General features: G+C 37.1%; 1 protein-coding gene across 1 annotated transcript in view; it reads right to left on the bottom strand.

Annotated features, from left to right (window-relative positions):
- LOC106871965 (protein Wnt-16) overlaps positions 1 to 12,811 on the bottom strand; it is a 264,055-nt gene that overhangs the window by 82,261 nt on the left and 168,983 nt on the right. The window contains exon 3 of the mRNA XM_052973214.2: positions 10,754 to 11,028. Within this exon, the coding sequence (XP_052829174.1) occupies positions 10,754 to 11,028 (275 nt within the window). The remainder of the gene's footprint in view (positions 1 to 10,753; positions 11,029 to 12,811) is intronic.

Here is a 12,811-nt window from a genome sequence, read left to right as displayed (position 1 = left end):
ATAAGAAATAAACAAAGGGGATCGAAGAACCCGATTTCTATTGAAACCATAGGGGGAACAACTTCACCATGACGACTACCACCACTACTACTACTACTACTACTATAGTTATTACCATGATTGTTGCTAGTTATTTGACAGCTACCACTCCTAGAATCCCTCCCTGACCACTATTTAATTTACTAAAACAGATAATAGTAATCTACTAAAAGAACCAGTTGGAATTACCATGTTCAAGGATAGGACCACGTGCGCATGCAAGAAATAACAGTAAATTATGAATGTCATTCTTAATTTTAATTTCAATTTTATTTTATTAATAGCCCTTTTCTCTTCACACATATTTTATATTCATTTTTGATAAGGTTTTTCAAAAAACCGAAACATGTAAATTAATTAAAACACCCCAAAAATGTTTTTAAAAAGCGGTGTTTTCATTCTTATTCATTTTCAATATATATATATATATATATATATATATATATATATATACAGACATGCAGGAAGTAAATACACGCCTTTAATTTTCAAAATTTGTGATCTAAGCGTCTTAATGTTTTCAGCGGTGTAGAATTTACAAAGTAATTATTCTTTTTCATTCCAGGTGCCATTATATTAAATATTTCCGAAGAGTAACTATGCCACGCACAAAAAATTCAGTAGAACTGTCAGATTTTCAAAGAGGTCATATTGTTGGGCAATCTGAAGCTGGTCTTAGGCAGCAAGAAATTGCCGAAAATCTTCAAATTCCACCTGCTACTGTTAATAGAATTATAGTGCAATTCAAAAGCCAAGGAATAGAATCAACAGATTCTCATCCCGGCCGACCTGTGTCCTCGGATAGGAAGCTTCGCTGTTTGAAGAGAATTGTAGAAAACAAACCCGACTCGAAGGCTTCTGACATTGCAAAACAGCTAGAAGTTAATCCAAGAACGTTTGTTACATATCTGCATAAGCTTGGCTATTATGGACGAGCAGCTAGAAGAAAGCTTCTCTTTCAACCAATTAATATCAAATAAAAGATTTTGAAAATTAAAGATGCATATTATTTACTTCTTGCATGTCTGTGTATATATACGACGGGCTTCTTTCAGTTTCCGTCTAACAAATCCACTCACAAGGGTTTGGTCGACTCGAGGCTATAGTAGAAGACACTTGCTAAGATGCCACGCAGTGGAACTGAACCTGGAACTATGTGGTTAGTAAGCAAGCAACTTACCACACAGCCACTCCCGCGCCTATCTCTCTCTCTCTCTCTCTCTCTCTCTCTCTATATATATATATATATATATATATATATATATATATATATATATATATATATATATATATATATATATATATATATATATATATATATATATATATATATATATATATATATGCAAGTATATATGTATCTATCTGTATATGTGTATTATGTGAGTGTGTGTGTGCGTGCGCGCTTGTGTGTATTAGGTTGTCAAGTATGAAATTTATAGTAAGGTATATGGTAAACTTTGACACCTGCTCATTTTGCGCTTTAGAAATCGTTTCTTGGAAATACAGCATCACAGACAGCTCGGAATATTAATGGAGTATTTCATTCTAATGTAATTACACAGCAGACAGTATCAAATTGGTTTGCAAAATTTCTTTCTGGTAACTTTGACCTCACAAATGAGCAACGCAGTCGACTAGAAACAAAGGCGGATAATGACGAACTGAAAGCCACAGTCGAGTTAGATCCATCTCAAAGTACCCGTGAATTATTGTTGTTATTTGGTGTTAGCAAGCAAACAATACTGATTCACCTAGTTCAAATCGGTAAAGTGAAAAAGTTGGACAAGTGTGTTCCACATGAACTCAATGAAAATCAGAAACAGCAACGTTTGGAAGCCTGCATAATGCTACTTTCTCGTCACAAAAATGAATCATTTTTTCATCGAATTGTAACATGTGTTGAGAAATGGATCCAATACAACAACCGTAAACGTTCAGCACAATGGTTGGACAAAGACGAGCCACCAAAACACAGTCCAAAAAGCAAAATTCACCAAAACAAGCTGATGGTGTGTGTTTGCTGGTCTGACGCAGGTGTGATCCATTATGATTTCATTAAACCTGACTCATCAATCACGGCCGAAGTATAATGCAGCCAACTGGACCAAATGATGCAGAAACATACAAAAAAAAAACAGCCTAGATTAGTCAACAGATCCACTCCTATTCTATCGCAAGACAACACCAGACCACACATCACAAAAATGACATTGGCGAAACTACAGGAGTTGGAGTTGGAAGTTATCCATCATCCACCATACTCATCTGATTTTCCCCCCACTGACTACCACTTCTTCCAGAATTTGGATAACTTTTTCTTAGGAAAAAAACTTAATTCCGACGATGCTGTAAAACAGGCCTTCCAAGATTTTATTAACTATAGATTGCTAAGTTTTTACAGTTCAGGGCTGGACAAGCTACTGCTGAAATGGCAAAAGTGTATTGACAATATGGGTGCATACTTTAATGAATAAAACTATTACTTGTATTTATAAAACATTTTTCTTTTCTACAAATTTTCTACTTGACGACCTATTATATATGTATGTATGTATGTATGTCTCTTCTATTTTTTAATTATTATAAATCTTCCACTGAGGACGAAGCCGGTTTCTGACAAAGATACAAGGCTCCATCTTTGGGATGTAGCTAACACAGACAAATTCACATTTGGAACTTGAGAAAAATCTTGCATACTTTTACTGTTCCACTCACACGTAATGCATGAATAAGCCGGTCGATTTCTCTTTCTGAAAATCCCATTTTATCTAGATTCTCCTTTTAAGTATTTACTGACATAACCTAGTGCTCTAATCATTATTGATATGAATATGATTTCATAGTCTGGATATAGAGGCTAGAGGTGTCGAAGTAGCTGTGATGTCTTCCACAGAAACATGATATAGCCTACACATGCGGTTGCACCTTGGGATTATAAGAGTGTCACTGTCTCTTTTGTTCACCAGTTAATTTGTATGTAATTATGTGTGTATGTATGTATGTATGTATGTATGTATGTATGCATGTATGTATGTATGCATGTATGTATGTCATTATTCAGTTCATTTCAAGATTTCTTGCCAATAGAGAAAGAAGCGGTTTCTAACCTAGATCCAAGGTTCCTTCATTGGAATTTCAAGATCAACAACAGGGTATTTTTGTATGTATGTATGTATGTATGTATGTATGTATGTATGTATGCATGCATGTATGTATGTATGTTTTATGTATGTATCTTCATGTATATAGTTGCATATCTAGACATGATCACATATAATTAAATGATATACAGATCTTTACAGTTCCAGTGATGGATTAGACCTATAGTCTTCGAATTAGCTTTCTCCTTTCTGGTTTTGAGAAGCCTAATTTCTCAAGATTGGTATTTAGGCAGTGTGTTACATATCCCAGGGCCCCAATAATTACAGATATACACCTGAACTTGTAATCTGGATAGAGTAACTGCAGATTTCTCAGTAGTTCAGTACAGGCATTCTCTTTTTCATTGATCTTCAGCTTTATGTTAACATACGTCGGGCAGCTAATTTCAACAATTGTACAGTTTCTCTTCTCTATCCCAAATCATTATATCAGATCTGGTGTACTTATATTTTATTGAGGTCTTCACTGGGACATTCCACCAGTATTCCTTTTTATTATGAGGAGCTATGGCTTCTACCATATTGTGGGTTCTTATTTCTTTGTCGCCGGGATTATCTTTCCGACGGTAGATAATACCATGATGAACGGTAGATAATACCATGATGAACGGTAGATAATACCATGATGAACGGTAGATAATACCATGAGGATATTTTCGGACAACTGCTTGTGATGTGGGTGATATCTTCAGTGTGAACTCCACAAAATCTATATCGGTTGTCACATTTTATGGTTTTTCCTGCATCTCTATCCATTTTGTGCATCAGGTATTTGGTTGATATTTCCTGTTCCTCGATCGCACACGCACTCCCTTCAAAGTGGGAGGTAGTAATCCGGCTATTCGTCCATGATAAACTGCTTTGATAATTGATGTTACTATCATCACGGACCTTTCTACTAACTTTCTTCTGCTCATATAGGCTCATACTTTCATCTGATGATACGTTGCGGTAGAGTCATGCGACTTCTTTGGGCATGTATTCTAGGTTATCAGGCAAAGAGTGTTGCTCAAGGAGCTGTCTTCCAAATCTTATGATGTTATCAGCCTCATGTATGCAAATTTGGTCAAGGATTGCACTTCGACACTTGGTGGTTAAAACATGTTGCCGAAGGGATATGATGCGACATTCAAAGGTATTTTGGATCGATGTTAAGCCTCTGCCGACTTGTTTTCGTTTTAGGTCGAAGCTGTCTACGTCACTGTTTATGTGGAAATTATGTGTGCTTGTTAGTATTTTTCGAGTTTTCACCTCAATGGCTCGGATCTCATCAGGCGTCCAATCAAGCAGCCCAAATGTTGGTATGAGTACTTGCACTGCAAACACATTGTGAGCCACTGTTTTATTGAATCCAGCGAGTTCTGAGATCCAAATTTTCTTTATTCGGCTGTAATATTCCTTAGTGACACATGTTTTGTTACAGGTACCATTGTAAGATATATTTTCATCCACCCCTAGATATCTGTAACATTCCTAGTCAGATACAGGGGAAACAGTCAAATCATTGATGATGCTTCTAGTCTGGTTTATAGTTCTCCCCCTTTTAACAACCATATAGCAACATTTATCCTGACCAAAATCCAACCCTACATCTTTTGAGAATGTTGTAACTAGGTCAAGGCTCTTTTTCATCTCATGCATATTCTTTACATAAAGTTTTAAATCATCCACAAAGAAGCAGTCAGACTTCCTTAACATGAATGACAAGGGGTTTACAGAAAGTATAAACATCACAGAGGGGCTATCCCCTTGGAATATGCCTTTGCGATACTGTATTCTATCGGTGATAATACAGTCACTCTTTGTGTTTAATTTCAAGATAGTGGCCTACGATGAAGTCAGGTCAACTATGGATTTGACTATTCCCACTAGAACTTTAGCAAGTTGAAGGGCTTCTAGCATCCAGGAGTGGGGAACGGAGTCAAAGGCTTTCTTGTAGTCTAGTCACATTGAAACTAAGCTCCTCCTATGCTCTCGCATCTCTGACATCACAGTTTTGCTGATTAACAATTGCTCAGAACATCCCCAGACTCTCTTCTTCTCAGCCGCTTGTTCTGCTCTGATAATGTTATTGGTTTCACAATGGTCCTAGATGAAGAGGTTTAAACATGCTGTATATATCTTATACATTAAGTTCTGGCACGCAATTGACCGGTAGTTTTTTGCCATGTAGGTGGTTCTGCATTTGGGGATCAATTTTGTTTCTGCCAGAGCTAACAGTGTGATATGCTACTGTTCCCAATGAGAGCTTGCTGGTACAGATTGATAAAATATGGTCGGTAGATTGGTAGCTTCTTGTATCAATACCCAACAATCAAGTTTCTTCTAGGTGCTTTTCCATCCCGGGGTTTCTGGATCACAATTAGAAGAGTTTCACCAACAGTGTTGTATGTCTTGGATATAGAGCAAGAGTAACAACTTTTTCGGAATTCTTCCAGCCACAGAGCATCTTGGTCAAATTTCTTCTCTTCACTCCAGATTTCCCTCCAGAAGGAGTCTATGTCTTTTCGTGAAGGAGCTCCCGTGATGTTTACTGCTCCTCTTCTCATGTCGCTGTGTACTGCTGCCTGGTTTCGGTTAATTTTTTGTTTATTGTTCTCTCAGTTATTCTCTTCTGATGTCGGAGATTTTCACTGACAGCTTTTTAATGCCGCACAAATTTTAAAAAGGTGATCGAAGTGAATAAAACTTATTTAAATATATATGAGGATATTATGGTTTATAATAATATCAATGGTTTAGCATGCGTAAAGAACTCATTACGGTAAAAAAAATATCAATTCATAATTAAGAGTACTAAAAAGCAGTACCGGCTTGCTAAATATAGCAGTCAAAATGACCAAACCACAAATCTTCACTTAAACGCAAAGGTGGAAGTGGGCAAATGAATAAGAATCCTAACGCCCTGTACCAATGACGAAAATAACCGAAAATTGCAAAAAGCCGGACATACCCGTATCATTTTCGCTCATTTTCGTCATTGGTGTGGGGTTTTAAGATTTTTAGGTGAAAATTTGTGGTTTCGTCATTTTGACTGCTAATAATCTCTATAATCCTGAGGGTTTAGGAATTTTATTCATTTGTCCACTTTCACCTTTGTTTTTAAGTGAAAATTTGTGGTTTGGTCATTTTGACTGCTATATTTAGCATGCCGGTACTGCTTGTTAAAACCCTTAGTTATTAATTGATAATTTTTTTTACCGTTATGAGTTCTTTACGCATGCTAAGCCACGGATATTATTATAAACAATAATATTATCATATATCTATCTATCTATCTATCTATCTATCTATCTATCTATCTATCTGTCTGTCTGTCTGTCTATCTATCTCTAGATATATATAATTAAGATTCAGATGAATTAGGTATTTAAGTTGAGGCACCAAGTCAGTCCGGTATTATCCGCACGGCTCGAAGTAAGGTGAATAAAAAACAAATAAATAACAAGGATGTCAAGGTATTAGTGCATTACAGCCGTTTCAGGCGGCTCCTCTTAATCGAACAAGCATTGCATCAATTTGAAATAAACCGCCTTCTTTGCAAGCATAAGACCATATAGGTTTTCAATATACAGGATATCCCATTATAATTTTTTAGGGGAGAGGGGAGAGGGGAGAGGGGGAGGGGAGAGGGGGAGGGGAGAGGGGGAGGGGAGAGGGGGAGGGGAGAGGGGGAGGGGAGAGGGGGAGGGGAGAGGGGAGGGGAGAGGGGAGGGGAGAGGGGGAGGGGAGAGGGGGAGGGGAGAGGGGGAGGGGAGGGGAGAGGGGGGAGAGAGAGGCTAGAAAAAGATTAAGAAGTTTTTAAAAAAACGTTGGCCTTAGCATCTCCTTCTGTAACAACGTTAAAACTGCCAATTTCTTGGGCGTAACCCTAGACTTGCAAAACCAAAGCTTCTACCTATACCACAAACCTGGAGAAAAACTCAACTACGTGAACTTCTCCTCCAACCACACCACCTTCGTCCTAAAATCTATTATGGAAAGCGTTTCCTATCGGATTTCCTCACTACCTGCCAATAAGTATTTATTCGATCAATATGCAGATTATTACAATTATGCCCTACAACGTGCTGGCTATAAAAGCTTAATCGAATTTATCCCCATGTGGAACATTCCTCCCTCCACTAAACCCAGAACTGAAACCAGTTCCGCTCCCACCATATAATGAACTTAAAATCCCCTCTATCCCATCAATTCAATATCCATCCAAATTTCAGAGTAACAGACGACCTAACAAACAACTCTCTTGCCAGATGACCCCAAATCCTATATACATCGCAGCTCACCGAAACAGACACCAGCGTGCACCTCCAAAACCCTATCCACATCCAGTTAACCCCTTAATCAGATTGAACGAACAAGAACCCAGGACCTTATCTGGTTCCATCCACCATGTTCACCCTTAATGTTCAGGCTCGAGTACCTAAACTCTTTTTCACCTTACTCGAAAAACATTTCCCTAAATCTAGCCCCTAGGAAAATATTTAACCCCCAATCTATAAAATTTCCTACTCCATCACCACCAGCATCACAGGAGTTATCCGACATCTTAACAAGAAACCCAGAAATCTACAACCTGTTAATCCCTACTCTAATAACCTAACTCAACATAACCCCCAGCTTCATACATATAAACCGGAAACACCAACTGACCCCCTTAACAACACTAACCCTCATAATTCCAACTATAATTCCGCTAGTAACACCCGATCTTTAAATTTACCACAACGCCCAAAAAATAGAGAATGACACAGACGATACCACCGGGCACGATAGTTATCATATTATACAAACCCACAACACCACTCTCAACTCCCTAACAAATACTAATTTTAACGCCAGCAATAATAACGAACCTAACACCAGTTCCTCACTAAATAATAATCCCCTCACAAGTTCATCCAGAACACCCCCTACAAACCTTATGCAGCTTCAGACGCCCAACCTCCTGTCTTTTAGATAACTGTTGTCTCACAAAAAAACTTCGTTTATAGGTGTACAGTATCAGCTGCCAACTGTAACTACATATATATCGGCTCATGCAGCACCACCTTCAAAACTAGAGTGAGCAACCACTATTCCAGTTTCAAGTCCCAAACAAAATGCAACAGTACATTGTTATCTCAGCTTATCGATAAACTAAAGATTGATTCAACTCTTTACACGCCAAACCATACATCAGCTATAATAAGTGTGATCTCTGCATAGCCGATGTCTTAGCTACTTTGCAATCCACGGATTGTCATAACGAACGTGGCAGTATAATTCTTACCTGCAAACATCAATCACTGAATCTATTCTCAAAATACAAATAACAACAACCCTACCCCGCCCTTTCCCCTAACCTTTGTGAATTGTCCCTTTTATTTACCCTCACTACCACTATATATTAAACCAACATTATATCTTCCCTTTAATTCCTTTTTGTATGTATGTATGTATACGTGCAAATTTGCATGTCTTGTTTAATGTCTGTCTTCTCATGCATATACTTGCATATCTAGACATGCTCATATATACTTAAAGGATAAACACCTGGAAAGTTTTATAGATATTTACATTTCCAGTGATGGCTTGGATCTGTAGTCTTCTAAGCGGCTTTCTCCTTTCTAGTTTTGAGAAGCCTAATTTCTCAAGATTGGTATATAGGCAGTGTTACATATCCCATTCTATACATATCCTTATGCATGTATGTATGTATGTATGTATGTATGCATGTATATATGTATGTATGTATGTGTGAATGTATGTGTGTGTATGTATGTATGTATGTGTGTCTATATGTATGTATGTGTCTATATATATATATATATATATATATATATATATATATATATATATATATATATATATTATAACTGTTTTATAAGCCGTTATCGTAATCTAATGATGTTTCACATGCGTATATTGATTTAGTATGTTAGGCCGTTTTTGTGACTCTCACAATCTTATTTAACTGCCTGCGTCTGTTCTTTGTTTCTCAGTTTGGACAACAGTGATTTGGCGTTATAGGAGAAATTATCTGTATGGATTTCATTTTCGGGTAATTTTGTTTTTGTAATTTTTATTTTGTATTTGTTGTAGGTAACAAAGAATAATGATTTGATTAGTTACAGAAATGAGTGAAAAAGGGAAAAAAAGAGAATAGAATAGAAATATGTAATGTGGTGACAAATTAGAAACTTATTTGGCCTAAGTATTTTATGTTGGAAGAACACATGGGGTGTATATTTGTCTAATGAATTAGTTTTCTTAAGAGAGCATGTGTGATCATGGCGATAATTTGAGAAGACTGAGGTTTATGTGGTAAATTGTGTAAGAGACGGGGGGAATTTTGAAGGGCTAGTAACAGCTTTATAGAGATGGACTCGGTTTAGAATAAAGCTATACCTACGCAATCCCAAAGAAAAGCGCGTAGGCACAGACACACAAATACACCTACAGACTCTCTTTCTCTCTCTCTCTCTCTTTTACTCTTTTACCTGTTTCAGTCAGTTGACTGCGGCCATGCTGGAGCACCGCCTTTAGTCGAGCAAATCGACCCCGGGACTTATTCTTTGTAAGCCTAGTACTTATTCTATCGGTCTCTTTTGCCGAACCGCTAAGTGACGGGGACATGAACACACCAGCATCGGTTGTCGAGCAATGCTAGGGGGACAAAAACAGACACACAACACACACACACACACACACACACACACACACACACACACACACACACACACACACACATATACATATATATATATATATATATATATATATATATATATATATATATATATATATATATATATATATATATATATATATATATATGCATATATACGACGAGCTTCTTTCAGTTTCCGTGTACCAAATCCACTCACAAGGCTTTGGTCGGCCCGAGGCTATAGTAGAAGACACTTGCCCAAGGTGCCACGCAGTGGGACTGAACCCGGAACCATGTGGTTGGTAAGCAAGCTACTTACCACACAGTCACTCCTGCGCCACTCCTGATAGAAAAACTGACAGACAAACATATAGACATGTCTACATGCATGTATAAACATGAATGTAATTATACAATATACATTTACGCACAAATAGAATCAAATGCCTACTAGCACACATTTCTCAAGTCCTAGTCCGCAGATTACCTGTCTGGAATGATGCCACTGATCATTGTTAGATATTGCCATTTCCCATAATTTATATGCATGCATATATAAACACATATAAATATATACACAAATATATGTATAGATATATGTAAATATCTATTTATGTGTATTTACCTCTTTATCTATAATATATATACTTTTTTCTTTTATTCTCTCCTTCTCTGTCATTGTGATCGCGAAAGCGCACACAAAACACAGACACACACACATCGATTTATATACCTATCTTTCGTCTTTCTCTGTCTTTCGGAATCTGATACCCAATACTCTTACAAACTGAAATAAAGAACTGGTGAGATCAAGAGTAAGCAAATCCTTAAAAGAGTGTGACCGAATCGAGCAAGATCAACATTTACGAACATGCAAACTCTTGATTGCTTTACTTACCCTTCTGCCGACTTCATTATTGTGAATATTCATGAGGTTACGTGTGTCACGTTTGGAATTTGCATCGGGCGCGTCCACAAACATCTTACAGAACCAGGTGCCGTAATGAATATTGTCGCTGCATCCTCCCCATTCCCAGCCCTCACCATCCTTTTCGCCATATCGGTTCATGTCACAACTACAGTCAGTTAAATTGCCAGCACTACAGGACTGGGTTACGGCGTGTACAACGCCAGCGCTCAAAATAGCATAAATGAAAGCTGTTTCTTTGCTTCCTGAAAGGAAAATCAAAAATAGCATAATGATAAAGACAAAGCAAGAAGTTCGGTTTCGGACTAGTCGTCACAACAACAACAATTAAAATAAACTTAATAAGTTTAATGCATACAAAAATAACGCGTTAAGTTCATTGAGGTACAAGTTACGAAAAATGCTCGTTTAAAAGGAAAGTTTATTTGTCAAACGTTAGTGGCATTACTATGATAATAATTTCTCCATCACGGTCGAGATCTTGCTAGAGAAAATTTCTTCTGCTGTAAAACTTTTAACAATTTTGTGGTAATATTTATTCAAAAATGTGTTCACAACCCAGTTAAGAAGTTTAATTTCTTGACCCCAAAGAACGTAACAAAAGCTGTTAATAAGTACGTGGTTATCCAAGGCAGCGCGCAGGCAAAATCATTTGCACGCCGGGCAAAATACTTGGTGGTTGTTAATCCGTCTGAGTTCAAATTGTACTGCAGTCCATTTTGCATTTCATCCTTTCGGGATCGATAAAATAATAAATTTTGTCTTTCATCCTTTCGGGATCAATATAATCGACTTACCCCACTGCCGAAATTGCTGGCCTTGTGCCCAAATTTTAAACCGATGTTTGGGTGGTTATTTACTTGAAAATGCGTGTGCCAAAATAGATGCCTTATACTAAAACTGCTACATATACTTCGAATTATTTTAAATATACTTTTGGTACAAAACCCAATAAATTCCTTGAAGTTACACCTTGTGTATAAGTATGTGCGTGCGAATACAAGTATGGGTGAGTGCGTTTGCGTGCTTTCTTTTTCCTCTCCGATCGGATTGCGATGTCTCGTAACTCTTAATGTCATAATAATTTCGTATCATACAACAAGAATAATCCAAAAATTGCCCATTTCTTTAAGATACTCCAGAAAACATGAAAACTTTAACTCTACGTCTGAATATATACTTCGACAAGCCATTTGCTTTTAAAACAAAAAAAATTCACACAGATTCACACAGTCCCGTTACTTTCATTCAACTTATGTACAAGATATTGGTATTGGTAGTTTGTTTTATGTTAAACTCAACAAAATTCTAGTTGATGCATTTTTCTTGTAATATGTGTCGCTATTAGCCGAGATTTATACACTTATAATTTTGATTTGTAAAAGGCGTAAACCACAAGTTTACCGCATTTCTAGTGAACAGAGTATCTGTAACATGATGAGGGTTTTTAGAAGAGCACCATTCTTTCATCGGTGTTTATATAATTCGTCAATATACAATGGAAGATATAAACACATACACGCACATACGCAAAACACACACACGCACAAACACATATACACACACATATAAAATACAGGATTCTGCGCAGTTTCCATTTCTAAATTCTACTCATAAGTTATTGAACAAAATAAAGTTATGGTAAAAGACTGCTACTCAAGGTGAGATCGAAACCGAAAAAGTTTTGAAGCAAACTTTTTTTACCAGATGGCTATAACTACGTTTATATGTTTAGGTATTCAAAGAAGAAACAAGAGTTCACATAAGCAATGTATATATTATGTGGAGACGATGGTATCGACTAAGCCTCTCCCCTCAAATTCCTGGACTTATACCTAACAAAGAGTGAACTACTCTGAGGAAAAGATCAACAAGGTCAGACATTTGGTAGATCGAGACGGATAAACTGTCAAACTCAACATCCCTATCGCCACCGTCCAAAGTACCATACATCGCAAAGTGATGCGCTATTGGATGACAGTGGAGAAGGGTGAAAAGAGCCACCGAGTCTCAAGTCCCAAAAGCATC

Source organism: Octopus bimaculoides, chromosome 15 (genome assembly GCF_046866305.1).
Source record: "Octopus bimaculoides isolate indiv1 chromosome 15, ASM4686630v1, whole genome shotgun sequence".
In the NCBI taxonomy this organism is placed as follows: domain Eukaryota; kingdom Metazoa; phylum Mollusca; class Cephalopoda; order Octopoda; family Octopodidae; genus Octopus; species Octopus bimaculoides.
Note: the sequence above shows the minus strand (reverse complement) of the source record. Positions and strands in the feature narration are given on the sequence as shown.